Source organism: Danio rerio, chromosome 12 (genome assembly GCF_049306965.1).
Source record: "Danio rerio strain Tuebingen ecotype United States chromosome 12, GRCz12tu, whole genome shotgun sequence".
NCBI lineage: Eukaryota > Metazoa > Chordata > Actinopteri > Cypriniformes > Danionidae > Danio > Danio rerio.
The window spans coordinates 21,660,964-21,681,187 of record NC_133187.1 but is presented as its reverse complement, the minus strand read 5'-3'; the positions used below and the strand labels follow the sequence as shown (position 1 = coordinate 21,681,187).

General features: G+C 34.7%; 1 protein-coding gene across 6 annotated transcripts in view; it reads right to left on the bottom strand.

Annotated features, from left to right (window-relative positions):
• The window catches only part of mrtfba (myocardin related transcription factor Ba), a 67,024-nt gene that overhangs the window by 36,113 nt on the left and 10,687 nt on the right, over positions 1 to 20,224 (bottom strand). For 2 of the 6 annotated variants that reach the window (XM_009306703.5, XM_009306704.5), the window contains exon 2: positions 11,778 to 11,992. In XM_009306703.5, coding sequence (XP_009304978.2) covers positions 11,778 to 11,913 — 136 coding nt within the window. In that variant the 5' untranslated portion in view covers positions 11,914 to 11,992. Of the gene's footprint in view, positions 1 to 2,770; positions 2,962 to 11,777; positions 11,993 to 20,224 lie in introns of those variants that run through there. The other 4 variants (XM_073918414.1, XM_073918415.1, XM_073918416.1 and 1 more) reach the window with 2 other exon arrangements.

The window sequence follows — 20,224 nt, the reverse complement described above, 5'->3', positions numbered from 1 at the left end:
TTCATTTTTAAACGGATATAATCCTTGAATGAAGATGTTAAAACATCACTTCACTCATTTTATCTTTCACATATGCTATTTGAAACATTGAAGCAGACACTTTACTTGAAATTTTTTTTCAAACTAAATTTCATGTAGAGACCAACACAGGATCTTTTATACAAATACATTATGCATACTGGTGTAACTTGCTGCAAGCCTGTGCCAGTGTCACAAAAATGTTGAATGAAGGAACACGGAGGTTTAGTTCAAATAAAAAAACATTTTTTTGCCCACTATGAGTCAGTTTACAGTTAACAAGGTCAGCTGAGGTTAAGTAAACGAAACTTTAGAGGCTGCTGAGAACACATAGATGGCATTTTATAGTTTTCACTATGAATCGTTGCACTTAAAGCTAAAGTGTGCAAGTTCTGCCCCAATTGTGCCACCAAAGGGATCTGTATAAAAACAGACTGTATTATTAATTTTAAACACTTTGTAATGACTGAGAAAATACTTTACACTGAAAAATGACACTGAGGAGAAGACAGAATGTTCCATGAAGGAGATAATAACGTGGGCCTCTGCATTCCTGGTGCCCAGACTACAAATGATTCAACATTGACCTTGATTCTAATCAGGTTAATTTTTTACTTGCTGCAAAAGGAGAAAAAAAAAATGTTTACGTCTCCTTGATTGCAAAACATAACGTGCAGCTTTTTAGATTGGGTTATTCCCCACAATGAACAAAATGCGTTACATCATCATGGTGAAACCCAAGACAGCATGATGTCAGCATTTTATAAAATTTATTTTTAAGATTTTGGAGTTCTGAATGTTTGCTAAAAAACGGCAAACACATTGACAAGATGGTTTCAAGGCAGATATATGAGGAACTAATTTTGCAGATTAAGATATATTCCAGGATCAATGCTCTTTGTTGATACTTGAGCAAGAATTTAAAAACACAGTCCTAACCATGCCCCTACCGCTAAACCCAACTCTACCCAGAACTTGTCTCGTAATGTTTTATGACCAGAGAAGAAAGCCAAAATCCACAGTTTATAAACTTGAGATTTACTATAAACATTTCCCTCAAATCTGATTGGTTGAGTAAAATGTTCCAGGATCAACCTGGATGTTGAAATCATGTGCACCATAATTGATGTATTTCATATTAATATATAACAGCAGGTACACACATACAATTTTTCATAAGTTGAATTCAGTCATTTATTTAGTATTGATAATTTTAAATAGCTAAAGAGTCTGTAAAAATCTTCATAATCTTACAAAAAGTTACAATTAGTTTAATTAGAATAAGTGCCATTTCTTTTAAACTCGTTGTTTTCATTAAGGGATAAGGAATGCACCTAATTAGAAATTTTGACAGATACTAATATAAACATGTTTAAAAGTCGCTAATCTTGCTATTCTGTTGTCCACTTATTTATGATTAGGAACTTCCACACTGTCAAAAACCTGTCTTCCCTTTAGCATAAGCTCTAATTTATTAACATAAGCACACATGCTGGTTGCGGCATGTCATGTGATCAGTTAGAAGGGACCAACCTAATCATGGCATGCATCTGAAGATCAACTGATGAAATAATCCATCCTTGTTGAGCCAAAAATAAATAAATAAATAAATAAATAAAAACAGCATTAAACAGTCATGTCTGATATCAGCATGGCTGACAATGTATTTTGCATCACTAGCAAAAATAAGTACCTTGAACATATAATAAGCAAAATGTCTTGGTCTCCAAATTAATAAAACTACCAAGTTATATTGAACTTAAAAAAACAACAAAACATGAATAAATCACACTTTTAAATCTAATAAAACAGGAACCCCTAGGCAGTTATTTTGGACACATTTTATTTTGAAGGTCCTTTTGTTGAATTTAAGTTGCATTGCATCTACATGACAACGAATTCTCCTTAGATTATAAGTAGACTGTTAGTTTGGAGTTAGGGTTGGGGTTAGTGTAAGTTGACAAGTACTTGCACAGTCTCTTATAGTCAGTTAAACGTTTGTTGAAGGAGCAGTAACAGATATTAATTAGACAGTCTACTAATACTCAAGTGGACCATCAAAATAAAGTGTTACCAATATTTTAAATCTGATATTAATTTAGTTTTGATCAAGTAAATGTAGCCTTGGTGAGAAGATACAAATCAATTTGAAAACATTAAACTCTTACACATGCCAAACCTGGATGGAAGGGTTAAACAATCAAAACATAATGCTGATAGCTTTAGGCTGCTTAATCAGGTTCTTCATGTTAAACAATATACAAAGTAAAAATGTGCATCCAATCCAGTTTTTTTACTCAAGTGGAGAGAGAGTGTTTTTCATTGGGTCATAAAATTCCTGCATTCAGTTTCATTTAGCAAAACAATTTAGCATCAGAACTGATGAAAACAACCCCTACAAAAAACAACACCACCAAAGCATTTAATCAAGCTCATGTAAACCTCAAACCACAAGACTTCCTCTCAACCTAATAGTGGATTACAGGACTAGTCATTTATTTTTGAAAAATAAGTAGCTTTTTGACATCCCTATCATGCCAATCTATGCCGTGTCTACTGCTGCTGTTATTTGGAACAATAATTGACCTTCCTGTCGAGCACCTGTTAGAAAATCTGCAATAAGCTTACTATGATTATCTGAAGACGAATGCACCCAGCTCTAATAAACAGCCAATCAATTCTAATCCTCCTAACCTTGTCATGCAAATTCCTACTTTTTAAAGTCAATGGATGAAAGCTATTCAAAATCCACCTCTCAAACTCGAGCAGCAAGTCACAGAACCTGATAAGAAGTTTCCTCTGCAGGTTTGGTGAGTCTCCAGACCTAAGCAGGTCATGCCTTTAACCCGTCCTGAATATCTCAAGGTGGGCTCCTGATAGCAAAACTTTGTGAAAAAAGCACAAGGGCCTCGTTCCTCTGGGTTCTCCATTGATAGTGAAACTGAGACTCAGAAGAAAACATCTTTCCTCCAGCAGCAGGCAGAGAGGAGGGAGCTGAAAGACCAGACTGTTTAACTCCTCCCTGCCACTGAAGATCATACACACAGAAGATAATTTAAAGATAGACCCTACTTATGTTTGTGAAGATGATGTGTTTTCATTGATATGATCACAATGGAGTGGAACATTTTGAGCGCGACCTTCATTTTGACTGCTGTTTGTAGTGTCAAACAGCCACAAAAAAAGGAGCCTGCGCACTGCCTACTAACCTCATTTTTAAACATAACATGATTCGTTGTTAAAGCATTCATGCCATACAGATGGCTAACTTCTCTAGAAGTTTGTCCTGGAGGCTAAAATATTTTTAAAAAGCAGAAAGTTCTTTCACCAGTAAAGAATCAAACATAAACATATATAAAAAGGTTCAGTATGTAGTTTCTGTGGCTTTTAGATCAGGAACAAAAGCTGTCATTTCCATTGTCTTCACTATGAATGTTCATACACTCCAAAAATTTATTTAGTACAGCTTTAAAATGATTAAAATGAATAAAATGTTAAGTAAATTTTATCTTCCATGAAGATATTTGAAGAGTTCAGATGCAAAAACCTCTAAATGCAGTCTGAAAGGCGCCTGTGTGTAGGTTCATTAATATCACTTTTATGGCAAACAATAAGTCCTTTTCATGTTCTTTAAAAAGAAAAAACTCAACATAAACCAAGGGGGTTGAGTGAAATGTTTATTTTCAATGGAAATTTCACAGGACACTAAGAGGTTTTTAATTTTGTACACTTCCCTCCAATTAATACTTTTTTCAATGCAATTATCTGAATATTTTGATTTTTTAACCCTTAAACTGAAGATTTCCAGGTAGTTGCATCAAGGTGAATATTATTCTACTGTAATAAACCATATATCAACCAAAAAAAAAAAAAGATTTATTCAGGTTTCAGGTAATGTATAAATATTAATTTCTAAAAAAAAAAATGGACCCATAGCTTTTATAAATGTAGCTGTGTCATTCTTTATAATAAGAGTTCAAATAATTACTTTCAATATTCTAAACTGTAAATTATGTAACAGAAGTTAATCAGAAATGTATAAATTATCTTCTATAAATTTCAATCAGATTTATATTTACATTACTTAATGCATAGAAGCATTCACAATGAACTGAACTGATTTAAAACTTTTATCTGTAAAAATGCTGGCAAAAAAAAATAAATGCTAATTATTATTTTTTGTTCATAGTATTATATTAAGGTTACATTTTCAAAACAATCTGCATTTACACTTTCATGAAAACAGCCAAAAACAGTGAAGAAGCAATGCAAAAAAAGGTGTATGCCAGGCCAGTATTTGGAATGTTCACCTTATTAGTAAACAGTATCTGTAGAGAATTGACGACGCGTTTCAAATGTGTTTTTGGCTGAATATGTTGTTGTGTAAATGGCCCCTGAAAGATCTAGATCAGAATCAGATTGAGTGTTATTTACCAAGTGTGCAAACGCACAAGGGATTTGTTTTGGTTTAAAGGAGCTCTGTACGGTGGCTGAGAGAGCTTAATGTGCTGCAGTTTAGGAAAATGCATGCAATTACAAAAAATGCCAGCAAATTGAGAAAAGACCTTCATTTGCTTGACAGCACACGTGCTGCAAATCCTCACAATGCATACACATAAAAATATTTTTTTCTCAACACAAACAATTTATACAAACGTGCTGCATTTTCTCAAAACACTTGTAATGTAACTTGTAACTTGTAATGAAAACGGAAATGTTTTAAGGGGATCTTAGAACATAATAAGCAGATCCCGCTGCTGGGGATCTGCTTGGGGTTTTTTATACTGCATGTGCTTTCTTAGGCCCTGTTTACACTAATATGCCTTTTGTCCACACTACCCCAGAGTTTTCTAGGCCTGAAAATGGAGCGTTTTGGAAACCCTGAAGAGGTCGTTTTATTCTTTAAAATGCTGCTGCTCCGTGTCAGTTGTGGACAAGGGAAAACGAAGACATCTGAAAACTGAGGCCGTGTTGCAGACATTTGCCGATAGGGAATTTTCTCAATATTAAGTTCAGTCTTGCATCCTTTTCCTTGTAAGTTCAAACTTCACAATTTTTTGATTTAAAGTAGGGTTAAGGAGGCTTAAAAGAGATCATTTTAGATAACACTTTACACTATTTACTACTGGCTTATTAGCTGCCTGTTAGTAAGATATTAACCAACAAAGTATGATTTTATTTTACATCCCTAAACCTAAACCCTTTACTAACTATTAATAAGCAGCTAATTGGTTGTTTATTGAGCTAAAAGTCTTAGTTAATGATTTGTTAATAGTGTGAATTGTACATAAAAGGACACGTCGGGTAAATCTTCAAAGGGAACAGTGTAGGCTACTTTATAACGTCATTTGCATCACCCTGGCCACGTTGCTTCACTATCTTAACAATAAAATTAAAACATTAAGGAACTGCCTATTTTCATTTTGATATTGAAAACAGACACCAAAAATATTGAGGTGTTGTGTAGCTACATATTTACATGGCCGTCATCTTCACTGTATGCATATTTTTTACAAAACGAAGCCAATAACTACCTCCTTTAATTTTCATTGAAAATAAGAAACATACCCTGTCTTTTTTGCTTTAATAATTTTAATAAGTTTTAATAATCAATAATGGCCATTTAAAGAAAAGAATAATTATTTTTAAAAGAATAATGTACAATAAGTTTATACAATATAGGAAATCAATCAGTCTAATGTGCGGAATCTGTAAATGTGGATACATGAATTATTATATTAATTTATCTTTGTGCTCAAAACATGTTACCTGAGAACAAGTAATAGATTCAAATGACCAAAAAGTCCTTAGATAGAGAAAACAAGAAAAATTAAATATCACGTTTAACAATTATAGTGAAATGAGATCCAGTGGTATATCCTTGATGAACTGACATGCGCTGCTCTCACCTAGGGAAGTGTGCTTAAAACACCCACTGACTGCCTGGAGCTTAGATGTCTGAACATGCTGCATCGCATGCCAGAGTGTGTGTGTGTGTGTGTGGTCACGTGATGTGCATTTTCAGCCGGTATAGTGTGGACGGAAATGCTAGGAAGAAATGCTAGGTGAAACGCCAGTGTGGATGCGGTTCATTTTGGTTCTAAAACTAAAATGTAATAGTGTAAATGGGGCCTTAAATTGCAGCAAGTTAAGCTCTCTCGACCACTGTAGCTCTAGGTATATACATGCATGTCAACACAAGAGGACAAAAAGGGCACTCAAATACGTGTAAAATAAAAAGAACCTACACTCACCCACAGACATTCCCTTCTCAAAAAATAGGTGGACAAGAGACACATTTTAATGGCAGGTGTGAGGTGCAGTCTGTCATCCCTGGCTACTTGTGGTCAACTTAGTGCACATTGGGCCCTATCATACACCCGGCGCAGTGTGGCGCATGGGCGGCGCAATAGTCTTTTGGTAGTTTCAGCTTGGCGCAAGAGTCATTTTGAGGCGTTGCGCTACGCTGTTAAAATAGCAAATGCATTAGCGCTCATTTGTGCGCCCATAGGCATTCTGGTCTAAAAAGGTAGGCGTTCTGAGGCGGACCGCTGGCGCGTTGCTATTTTGAGAAACTATAATAGATTTTTCATTAGACCAAAACTAACCCGGTCTAAACTCCGGCGCAGAGTTGCACCTCACTTACGCACTGCTTAATACACACAAGAGAGCAATAGGCAAATATCTTTACATATGAAAAAATGTAATATTAAGGATATATATATAGTATATAATAAGAATAGATATAGGATATAAATATAAAGGATTAAAATATTACAAAACATATTATTTTCTAGCCTATAAATATGAAAAACCACTGCTTTTATGTCTTTTTCATCTCTGGAGGCTTTTTCAGTTCATTCATAACAATTTGCTTTTGTATAATGTTATTATTATTAGCAGTATTATTTAATATATCCATATTTATATTTGATTTATTAAAAACAAGCTTAGATTTGTCCACCTGTCAGGTTTTAGACCATATGGGGCACAGCATGTGTTTTAGGATATAACTTAGGTTTTTGAGCACATTTTGCTATTATTATTCATTTATTCGTTTGCTGGAAATTAGAACTGAATTTAGCAATAGTTTTGAAACGAATATTTGCGCTTAACCAAAAAAATTATTTATTTATAGACTAATTGATGTCTGTGCGTAAAGGTTTCCCTATCCAAGAGCGAAAGTGAAAGTGATCCATTATCTCTTATTCTCACGCAGTAGATGCTCTGTTTAACAGTTTTCTGTTAAAAAACTGTCAACTGTTAACTGTTTGCTTGTGAAATGCTCATTTTTTCTTTGCGTCCTGTAAATAGCGAATGCGCTCTTGACGCGACGCAGCTGACTCTTAAAGGTAATGGGAGATGAGACTCTAATTGGTTTATTCTCAAAACACACCTATAACTCATTAAGAAAATAAACTCAACCCTTTTAGACCATGCGCCACGGCGCAAGGCAGATTTCCCGTCCTTAAATTAGAAAAAACGCGTCCTGACTTACCCTGAAAGCGTTTGCGCCCTGCGTTTTGCACTCTGCGCACGAACCGTCAAAATAGGCCCTTAATATCAGATGTAAACAGGGCCTTAGAAGAACACTGAGCTTTCGGTTTAAGAGCGAGTGGACCACTCATGCTTTATATTTGAGATTTGAGGGCAGCAAAAACAAAGACTAGCTCTCAGCTGAAATAACTTTCCTCACCATCAACATGGTAAACATCTTGTTTGACAGACAGCCAGAGGATGAGTAACTGACACAGGTCTCGCTCTGCCAAAACGTTTACATTTCCACACGCTGTGGCGGTGTGACCTCAGCATAGCGAGAGACCTAGAGGTGCAGAACTCATAGAGCCTTAAGCCACCCAATGCAGACGTCGCTGTCCTGTTGACCTTTCACATGTCAATCAAAACTCTCGAGCCCAAAACTAAGAGGCAAAGAAATGTCAGGATTTTGGATGCAGCTTCTGTGCATGACGGAGTGGAAAGAGTTTTTTCAGCGGGTACAGAAATAAAGCGTTATCTAATCACCTGGAAATAGAGGCAAAAGTAATCAGGATGTGGTGCGATTTGAACTAGGCAGAGAGTCAGAGAGCCAAGATTACGATTTATTGGCTGAATTTATGCAACCATTGGTAAACAAGGGGCAATTTTAAATCTCTCAATAAGCTCACCAAAAATGGGCAACAAATTGGACTGATAGCGAACACTTAGCCAAAAGGGACACATAAATCTGATATCTTCTGTGATTTTGTTAAAAGGACAAATAGCTAAATACCACTCTGTTTTACTTAACAACTAAATCTCCAATAAACCCAATAGTTCCCAGCATCAGATGAGTCAATTATAAACCAGGCTCCAGATAATGACTTTTCTGAGTTGCAACTAACATTTTTACTGCCTGATTTATATTTCTACATTAGTTTAACAAAAGCTTATATTAGAATTCTGTCCCATTTTGCCTAAATAAACACTAAATTAAAGTTAACATTTAATTAAATAAAAGTGGCAGCAAATGACAATTATTATGTTACGAAGTATTTCATTTTATTTAAGTGAAGTTTTGAAACTAATTTCAAGAAGAGCACGTGATATGATTAATCAAAGGTGGTCTCTCATCTGTAATCAGCAATAATACAAACAGACTGATCCAAGCCTACTACAATAAATAGACTGATTTCACCCTACTGCCTTGTCTTCGTTTTGGAAGAATCCCCCCATCCACTTCATCTTCTCATTTTCCTCCTTTACCAGGGAGACCTACCTGCTCTCGGACCCTCTTACATGCTAACTGACCTGGCAGGAGCCAGGCTCAATTATCTCCGAGCTCAGGGTTCTCTCCCAAACCTGCTAAACCTGCTAATAGTGTCAAGCAATATCTAAGTGTCAACTCCTGAAATGCTGTCATTTAAAAATACAAAACATACGAAATATGAAAAAGCACAAAAGCATTTTTTCATTATAAAAACAGAAATAGCATATTAAAATGAATAAGTATTAAAAATATTTCAGAGACAAGTAAAAATAACAAAACTATATTAAAACAAAACCACTTTTAAAGTTGAAATTACTTAAAATTAAATAAAAGTGGCAGCAAAAGACAATTACTATATTGCAAAGTGTTCTATTTAATATAATAATCTCTATTTAAAGATATAAAACATTTGAAACAGCACAACGTTTTCATAATAAAATCACTAACAGAAGTATGAAAAAATAATTCAGAGATAAGCAAAAATAACAAAATTACATTAAACAGCTTTTTAAGTATTAAGATTAACAATATTATTGCTTTTATTGCATTCTGACATGATTAGACTAAAACTTATTAAAAAAAAAAACAACTAAAAAAGGCTTTTTGTTATTAGTTACCCACGTGAGCTGTGTATTGTTAATCTATGCTAAGATGATCTAGTAAAAGAGAACCATAAAGGCTATAACAACAATAACTAAAGTAAAAAGGATCATTTTTAATGCATAAAATTCCCACATTAAAGGAATAGTTCATGTTAAAATGAAAATGTAATCACTATTTACTTACCCTCAAGTTCTTTTATTCTGTTAAACACTAAAGAAATATGAAAACCTGTAACCACTTCCATAGCAGAAAAGAACAAATACTATGGAAGTCATTGGTTACAAGTTTCCAGCTTTCTTCAAAATACACTCTTTTGTGTAAAGGCTTATTTATACTTCTGTGTCAAGCGCACGTGTATGAGTATGCTCCTGCGCAGCCTTCGCATGATCGCATAGCCCTCGTCATAGCTTGGTGGAGCAAAGCTGTGACCAGTATGAGTGGAATCGAGAACCGCGTGAACTTGTTGGAGTGAGTGTTGGTGGCGCAAGGCTTAGTGGGCTGTGACCAGTATGGGCAGGACCGAGAAAGGCGTGAACTCGTTGGAGCGAGTGTTTACTGGTGTCGAGTCTTGTGAAGGAGCTCCAGATGGAGATGTTTGCTTTTTGTTAACCTCATAATTAATGTTGTTGCACGTCCTACCTCTCAATGAGTGAGTTTTAGCTACTTGTACATTAACGTAGCATTCAGGAAAAACAAAGCACCCACGAAGAAATACGTCACAGAGGAACATAGAAACCTACTGCCAGCTAGCAATTCAGAAGTGTGATTGCAGAGCAACACAAACAGCATGCAGAAGTATAAATGCACGACTACGCAGAAGACAGGCACCGTGAGTCACGCCGATCACTCGACGCAGAAGTATAAACCAGCCTTAACAGAAGAAAGACAAACAGGATTAAAACAAGTGAAGGGTGAGTAAATGATGACAGAATTTTCTGTTTTAGGGTAAACTACAGTGAATAGTCCGGACTGATGAACGAATCACTGGCACTACCTTTCCTACACTTCAAGAACTGTACTCTTTCAGATTGAGTAAAAAGGCATTCAAAATCACTCTGGACGAATCGCACCTAGCACACTAGCCCCTTTCACACATACAGACCTTTCCGGAAAATTGCCGGCAATTTTCCGGAAAGCTTGTATGTGTGAACAGGTCCTTTTTGAAAATACCGGTAAATTCGTTCTGGCTATTTTCCGGAAAGAGAAGTTGTAACATTACCGGCAATTTGCCGGAATGCTGCGCTGTGTGAATGCAGAAGGAAGATTACCGTAATAAGCGCGTGCACGTCTAGAACGTGCTGACGTGAGACGTCTGCTTTAGCCAATCACAACAGTCAGACGCATTTACGTCCGCGCAGTTTGTGAGAATAAAAGCCTTTGAATATTTTTTCCAGACACATTTAGCTGCTAGAAGTTAGTCAGATCACGTTTTTTATGTTCTTCTTTATGCCAAATGTGTAAATAATCATCGATGACATGCTTATGATAAGCTGTTGTTTGTTTACCTTTAAGCTTTGCGTGTGCCTTTGAAACAGCCTGTGAGCGCCTGCACACGCTTATATGAACATCTCGACATGAGAAAGTGATCCTGCGAAAGTTGTTCACAATATTGATCATCCACAGAGTTTGTAATTTAGTCAAATGTTTACAAATACAAGCGCAGCCGTTTAAAGCTCATTTGTGGTGAATGATGTCAGAATTTACCGGTATTTTGGAATGGATGTGTGAATGCTCTTTTCCGGAAAATTTCCGTAACGTCCTCGCCTGTGTGAACATCGCTCTTTTGAATATACCGGTAAAGTCGTTCCGGAAATTTTCCAGATATTTACCGGTATCACTGTGTGAAAGGGGCTACTACCTGTTCCAACTGTTACTGTCTGGTCGGCACTTCAGAGCACCAAACACAAAAACAGCCAGACACAGGAAAAGTTTATTTTCCTTTTGCCATCAACCTCATGAACAGTTAAATATCCACCAACTGTGCAATAAATATGTGCAATACTTTCTCATACGCACTTGTACACAGCACACCATATCAATATACAATGCAATACTTTCTACATTCGCATTTGTACACAGCACCTTATAACCTGTTTATTTATAACAAATCTATACAACTCAACATCCAGATTTCTTGACTGACTGCATCTCTGTTTAATGTTTATCGTCTTTTTTCACATTTATTTTGTGTTGTCACTTGATGTACACTAGAAGCTTCTGTAGCCAAAACAAATTCCTTGTGTGTGTGAAGCACATAATAAAACAGATTCTTATTCTGATTCTATCCCTTTTATGAATGCATATTCTTTAGTGGCCAGTAACCAATAATCCAATGATATGTTGTGAATCCCAACTGTCTTTAGAAGACTCAAACCAACAGTTTTGATTAGTTAATCTCAGCAAGACTTACCATTTTTGCGCTCATTGAGAGGAGGAAGCCTCTGGCTGGGGTGCAGGGACAGTTCACCCATCTCATGGGTCACAGCCTCACTCTGTGGGCTGGGTGCCAACAGTCCCCCAATCGCAGCATCCCCCTGTTCCTCCATGTCTCCTCAGTTGAGGAGTCAAGGGTCTCTTGGGGGATCAGCAGGAGAAGCGGACACAGGAAGCTCGTCACTTCAATTTCTGCAAAAGACAATGTTAATATGCATTACAGGTCTGCAAAAAGTTAGCAAAGGAACTTGGTCCAAGGTTTGCAGGCTGTGTATTAGCGATCATAGTTGAAATGGAGAGTTTGGGGATGACGTAATAGGTCAAGGATGTGGTGGAGTCTGTAATTTCACTTTAGCCTTTCAAAACACTGAAGATGTGTTGAATCTACAGCATATACAGTTGCTGCTGTTGCATATATAGATCACAGCACCAACAAATAATAAAAATGAGCCTCTCCACAGATGGTGAATGAATAGACGTTGTGTTTGCTACCCTATCATTACTTCAACTTTACATCATCCCAGTGGTTTAGATGTGAAACCAATAAAAACATAAACACAAGAGCTCACCATGGTGCTGTAAAATGCTAGAATACACTAAGACCACATCAGCGCAAACCACAACCATTCATTCCCATGAAACGCTCACCATTTAAAACCTCTTGTCATGGCAAATGAGGGGATAATTTTTCAGCTGTTAATTTAACAAATATCAGATTGATTCATAAAGCAGAGTATTTCAACTCAAGCAGCAGTGATAAGTTTTAACTAACTAACAAAGTGAGGACTTTAAGCTGTCATTTGTGAAAATTAACAGACCCATATTACCAAAAAAAAACAAGAAGAAATAACTGTCAATAAAGTAACTGTCTCTTTTAGAAGACTGATCCAGCATTTCAAAGAGAATGGCAGATTTTTAAGGAGGAATGGCAGCTGTTTTGACTGGTTTATCAATGACTCAGGCCATTTACACAAAAATGCATTGAGTAAAACATTGTGGGACATGCGGTCACTGGCCAAATAAAGATCCCAAAGCATATTTGGACATAGAAATGGAGAGTACTGAAAAAAAGCAGTATCGCCTGATATGACCTCTGCATAAAGAGAATGTCAGCATTTACTTATTAACCAGTACCTCCTGTGGTCACTGAATACAACACAAAACTGGAAAAACAGATGTATTTTTGCATTTTCGCATTATTTTTTTAAATGATTGTATTCCTGCATAAGTCTTTTAACATACAATGACTGCAATAAACAAAATAAAAAACTAAGCTAGACTGTCACTCTAAAAATGTTATGCTGGGTTCACACCAAGAGCAAATTAAAGTATTTGCATGAACAGAGGCAAATTTTCACTGAGTGGAGCAACTGATTCTCAAATGTGTGGTGTGAACCTGCGGAATATGCCTCCATCGCATCTTAATCGCAAGTTATAATTCAACTTAAGCAAAAAAAAAATTATGAAAGACCTATCCTGCGAATAATCCTGTTAGCATTTGGTGTAAAGCCAGCAATAGACTGATAAAGAAACACATAATAGGGCTGCACTATAAATAAAAAATGTATGACTGTTATTTCACATTTTACTTATACACTGAAGACTATTGGTGTTATTTATGTTCGATAACACTTTTAGATTTCCCAGAAAACCATAAATCATTGTCTATTTAAATTTTCTCTAAGCTCTATTGTATTTGTGTTTGTTTAATTTTTTTATACATGACTCATTCCCATACAGAATTATCCCAATCAATCTAAATGACTGAATTCCTTCTAAATAGACCAATTCCAGTCATCTGGTGAAATAGTTTTCATATCGTAAGCTAAAAATTGCTGGAAAATGAAAATATCGCAATGTCCAATATTGTGCAGCCCTAATACATGCTCTTGTATTCAAGCATAGAATACCAAGATGATAATGTACTGCAAGACCAGCATCGAGATGTGTATCGAATACTTAACATGAGTGTAATTTGTTACACTTCTTATTTGTTTTTTTAATATATATATATATATATATATATATATATATATATATATATATATATATATATATATATATATATATATATAATAAAATACTAAATCTACAGTTGAAATCAGAATTATTAGCCCCCCCCCCCCCCCTTTTTTTTCTTTTTCAAATATTTTCCAAATGATGTTTAACAGAGCAAGGAAATTTTCACAGTATGTCTGATAATATTTTTTTTATTCTGGAGAAAGTCTTATTTGTTTCATTTCAGCTAGAATAAAGGCAGTTTTTAAATAAAAAAAAAAATAAGGCCAAAAGTATTAGCCCCTTTAAGGTATATTTGTTTTCAATAGTCTACAGAACAAACCATCGTCATACAATACATTACCCTAACCTGCCTAGTTAACCTAATTAACCCAGTTAAGCCTTTAAATGTCACTATAAGCTGTATAGAAGTGTCTTGAAAAATATCTAGTTGAATAATATGCACTGTCATCATGGCAAATATAAAATAAATCAGTTATTAGAAATGAGTTATTTAAACTATATTTAAAAATATGTTAAAAAAATTATTTACATTAAACAGAAATTGGGGGGAAAATAAACAGGGGATCTAATAAATCAGGGGGGTTAATAATTCTGACATCAACTGTATAAACAAATGAATCCACATAACCAACGATGTAGGTTACTACCGCACACACATTTAGACAAGTGTGCATCTACCACTATCAGGCCATCCCTCAGTGTACTCTTACATAACACCCCCAGCAAATGCCATCTACTCGCTCTCTGCATTTCCAGATTTCAAACGCTCTATACAGTAACAGCTTAGTCAACACAAAGCACAAATTGTTTATGTTTTGAAAATTCGGCACACTGGAAGTGAAATCAAGTCTGCTATTAGTCCTTGATTGTCACTGTTGCTAGGATACAGCAGCCTCCCACACAAATAAACTCAAGCTGCTGGGGCGCTCAGTCTCTCAGCGCTGCACTGTTTGGTGATCACTCAAACAGGACAGGCTCAGTTAGAAGTTATAGCATTCGTAAAAGAATGAAAAGTTGAGAAATAAACACTACAATTTTCGTCTAATTTTTAAATTAGCCGCTTAATTGTTAACCACTTATAAATATTTCTTGAAAACCAAAACATCCAAAGTAAGGTTATAAAATAGCAGACTTAATCCTGGCACACTGAATGCTTTCCCCTTTTTTAATTTGTAAAGATAAAGTTAATTATAAATAGTTATAATGTACTGTAGGTCTGCATAATTAATCGTATATTTAAACCAAAATCCCGATTTTAAAAAGGTGAAATATTTTCAAAATCGTAAAAGCTGCAATTTTTTTCTATTATTACTATGGCTATAGGGAGGCGAGCACGAGAAGCCTAATTAGAATGTGCCTCCAACTACTTAAAGGTTCAAGACACCCTGGACTAATTTAGTTGATATTTTAACAGATTTGTGTGTGTTGATCATCAGTTAAGACAACGTTAGCACCTGTCAGCTTGTGGGGAAAGCTGGATAATTTGGAGCTTTTGTAAGCTAATTTCATCTTCCGGGTTTAAAATCATTTTTGGAGCAGGATCACTCAGTGAGTTTTCTCCACCGCATCTAACGCAGATCAGCTATATTAGTCGCACATTAATTGCGGCCGTTTATCTGTAATTGCGTCACTCATTGGTAGGGGTGTAACGATATTAAAACCGAACCGAAATATCGCGATACACCAACCACGATACGTATCGCGAAACTCTCGTGGCGTACCGCGGTACTCTCACGCCCCCTGCTGCCCATTGTTGAGGTTGACGTCACTTGTCTTTAACTAATTGAACCAATTTAAACACATCTTTAATATCATATTTGATTAAACTGTTTTAGTAATGATGAGGATTTGTTCTAAATATTATATTCTAAAGTTAGTATTTTAGTGCATGTTATGTCATGTGACTTGAGTAAGATTTGCAGATATTGCAGATCCCCCAGACACATTTAAGTCATCTGTGTGGAAACATTTTGGTTTTCCAGTTGAGTACAGGAATAGAATTCGTGTCGTAGACAAAGCGCCTGCCTGTCTGTCTCAACTGTTTCACGAAACTTACTTGTAAGGAAAAACATTTTAAAAGTGTGGTAATTTCACAATGTGAGGGTGTAAGCAACAGAACTGCCAACAAAAGTGATTTATTGTACAAAAGTAAAACCAGAATAATGGCCAAATATACAAAAAAAGAGAAATATTTACACTAATAAAAATAATATAATAAAGTAACAAATTCAAACAAAAGTATCAAACAAAAATTAGTTATACTCGAGCAAGGGGGTGATAGTGAAGACAAACAAAAGAAATAAATATAATAAAACAATTCTAACTCATGAATAACCCCTCTTACCTCGCTAAAACTGATGAAAAGAAAAAAAGGTCTTCAGCGCCGTGCGCCGCATTCTTCCCTATACTGAATAAAATAAACAAAGATGACCTTCACCTCTTACCTGATATCTTTAACAATACATTTTCTATGTGTTTGCAAAATGGAAATCGTATGACATTTTCCCTATCCACCTTACACTAAGACTGAACTTGAGGAGATACAGCTATATTGTCGGGAAGGAGCGGATATACAAATCAATTGAAATAAATATGTACAAACCTCACAAAATTTCTTAAAGTGGGCAAAAGTAATGCAAAATAATTTTAACCAAACGAAAGTTAAGCAAAAACAACGAAAATAATAATCATGTCAGAAAAATACACAAAAAACGAGATCAAAGGAAAAAGCGCTCTCTCTCCCGCTCTTCCTGACATGCTTTTTACATTCCCGCGTTGCGTCGCCAAATGATGATAGATCGGTCTCCTGACCAATCAGCTGTCAAAGAGGCGGGCCTACAGAAATGACAGGCATCAGCTGTCATGAAGGCGGACCTACATAAATGACCGGCATAGAGGGAGCGTGAGAGAGAGAGAGAGCGGGAGGCAAACATACAGCCGGCAACAACCCTAACATTAGTTTCAGACACAACAGCAATGTATTTTACTGGTAAATATGTCATGAAAAAACACTTTACAAACACATTATATGTATATTTTTCGTTAATTTAAACGGACCCTATCTATCTAAATAAAACCATATAATCAAAAATGAGCGTCTGTGTCTGCACAGACATCAAGCCTCTCATCGGAGAATGTGGATATTATGGTGTTTTTGAAGAAGATCTTTTACTAGTCTACACTGCAGTTATTTATTTAATTTTAGTTTACTTAGTTAAGATGGCTGCACTAAAGAGTTAATAGTAATAGTTTTTTTTCTGACTAGTCTATATTGGAGGTATTTATTTAATTCTAGTTGTTTACTCGGGTATCCTGACTGTACTAAAAATGCGATGACAAAGTTAATAAAGAAAAAGGTAAGATGTTCTTGTTATTAAGTGAATTGTCCCTTAGCATTGCTATTAACATGACATCAACCCTAACCCCACAGCAAACAGAAACCGAACCGTACCGAACCGAACCGTGGCTCCAAAACCGTGAACCGAACCGTGCCTTTTGTGTATCGTTACACCCCTACTCATTGGTGAATAACTCCAAAGCTTACCGTTAGAGCCAATCGCAGACCTTTCTGTTGAGTGCGGGAACACAAAGACCTCTCACAGGTGTTTGAGAACTCGCTTGACAACGCTCAAAAAGCAAGCGGGATAATATTTACAATTCTTTATTTGCTATAAATGCTCATGTTGTTATGTGCATGTACTTTAGTTTTGTATGATAATGAAACAAATTTGAACAAACAAATTAAATTGAATAAAATTCTACTTATTTTTTTTGTTTAAATTCTGCCCAAATAAATTGTTTACAGCCACTTAACGTATATAAAAAAAAATAAAAAAATAAAAAAAAAAGAGTAAATCCAAGGAATCATCTCTAAATATTTTTTTTTTCAGTGTACATTCAAAAAGAGTGTTTTCTTTGAGCAGGTAAAATTAAAGGTACAGTTATCTGACTGCTTGTATTAAATATATAAAATAATTAGGCATGGGCCATTATAAGATGACGGTATGATAACATTGGATAAAAATATCACATTTTCACGGTATCACGGTATTGTGCTCACTGCTCTAAAGTATATATATTTTTAAATTTTACGTAATAAAACTAAAACATTTTTCCTTTTTAAACACAATATATTTTACTTTAAGAAACAATAAAGAAACAATATTTTGGAACAGTAAACACGTCAGGCTAAATTATTTATTGACTTTTGCTGTCTCCATTCATTTCAAAACATTTTTTAAAATTAACATTTTGTAACATCAAACTATTTAAAGTTGCATGCATAGTTTATTATTAATATTTCTATGAAAATTCTTTATTTAATAGAATGACAAATTCTATTAAATTTGTCAGCATATGAAATGTCAAAACACTATTTTTAACTGACTAAAATGGGGATAAAAATGTTGTTTTTACTCGCTGATAGTCAAAACATTTTCAAAAAGTTATATCTTATGTATGAATAAAAAAACAGTAAATTCGGACCACAAGTCAACATTTATTGATACCATTTTTCTCTTAAAGTACATCATATCAAAAGATTATTCTAATAATTTATTCTAATTAGGTTCCAATAAGCGCAAATATAAGAGAAATAAAAAAATACATGTAAAAAACGCCTTGGGCCTTAAGAGGTTAAAGCAACAACATGTGATTGTGGATATTTATGTCTCTCATCACCTCAATGTGACATTTCTACCATCACATGCAATAGTGCAGCAACATGCTAACTATGAAATTAGCACAAATATATAAATATTAATAGTATTAATGAATGATAATTGTGAATTAAATACTCTCTTGAAACTTAAAAAAAGCGTGCAACTTCTTTTCACTTTCTTACGTATTTTAGATTCATTTTGTACAAATTCAAATAGATCTTAGTTTTTTTTTCATCATCCTAAATAGTGTTGGGTGTGTGCAGTTTATATTGTTACTTAAATGTATACATTTAGAAATACATTTTATGGAATGACAGACTTGTGGAGCTTATGATTTAGTGTGACCACATGTGAATATTTATGTGTAATTGGTTCAATGACACATGCAACAGTGACAAAGCATGAAGCAATGAAATTCACTGCTATTATAGAGCATATACATATTCAATCATTTCCCTTCAGCTTTGTCCCTGATTTATCAGGGGTCGCCACTGTGGAATGAACAAACAACTACTGCAACATATTTTACGCTGTGATGTGGATGCCCTTCCAGTCACAACCTAGCACAGGGAAATTTATGTAGATATTACATTATAAAAATATCAGTATACTGTTCAGTAATACTAAAACATGTTGTTTATATCTAAAAAAACAAAGCTGAACACTGCATTTGTCTTACAGAGACTTGCCATCTGATGTGAATCCACTTTGTCAACTTATAACATATTCAAAAAGTCCACATCTGGCTTACACCACATTAAATACACAGTACAGTGAGTGATCTATGAGATATGCATCTGCTCAAAGAAGTTACAGTAACATTGTAGATCTTAGATTACAAAATAGAGGAGTAGTGCTGCTTCTGTGGTCTACTGTTTCTGTTAGAGCTTAAGGCTCAACCATTTTCCATCCAACCTCAAACCACGAACACATCAAACACTGGACGGTAAACTGTAGATCAAAACTGATTAGGTAAACTTATCAAGGCCATCATGAATATTAGTTAAAGCTGCTACACCAGAATTATTGTTGATAACTAAAGCAAAAAATACAAATAATCTTACTTGAAATAAATATCAATTGCAATAAAATAAATAATAAAATGTGAAAACTCTTAAAATTGTATTTCAGTTAGTTACCGACGTTGACAATCTTAAAACTAAACAAAGTAGAATAATTTAACTTAACATTTTCCAATAATTGTTACGCTATTCTATGACATTTCTACAAACTGTATTTAATTTCAGTGTTTGATTTGTTTTATTATTCCTCATTTAAAGTTTAGAAATTGTAATCACTGCTACACTGTAAAACAGGATTAGTTACTTAAAGCGAATAAATCAATTGCCTTAAAAGCAACAAGTTGACTTTACAAAAATAATGTAAGTAAACCTATTGTAACTTTTCAGTTGATATAGGTTTTATAAATATGCTAATTGTACCTACTTTTATAAGTCAAAAATCCATTTTTACTGTGTCAGACTATTTTAGCACATCTATTTTCAAATAATTTCTGTAATTATCACAATATCACATATTTGGTGCTTCATTAAGTCTATAAAATCTACAATTATAGCCTGTATTGAATTTAAAAGACATATTGGAGTCTGGAAGAGCAGATTTATTTTACTGCATGTCATTTTGCTAGATACCAAAAAGCTGGGAAAAAAACAAATATAATAAAGGTGTATTGGAAAAAAAGATTAGGCAACTTTTATTTTAAAAAAGAAAATACAATATG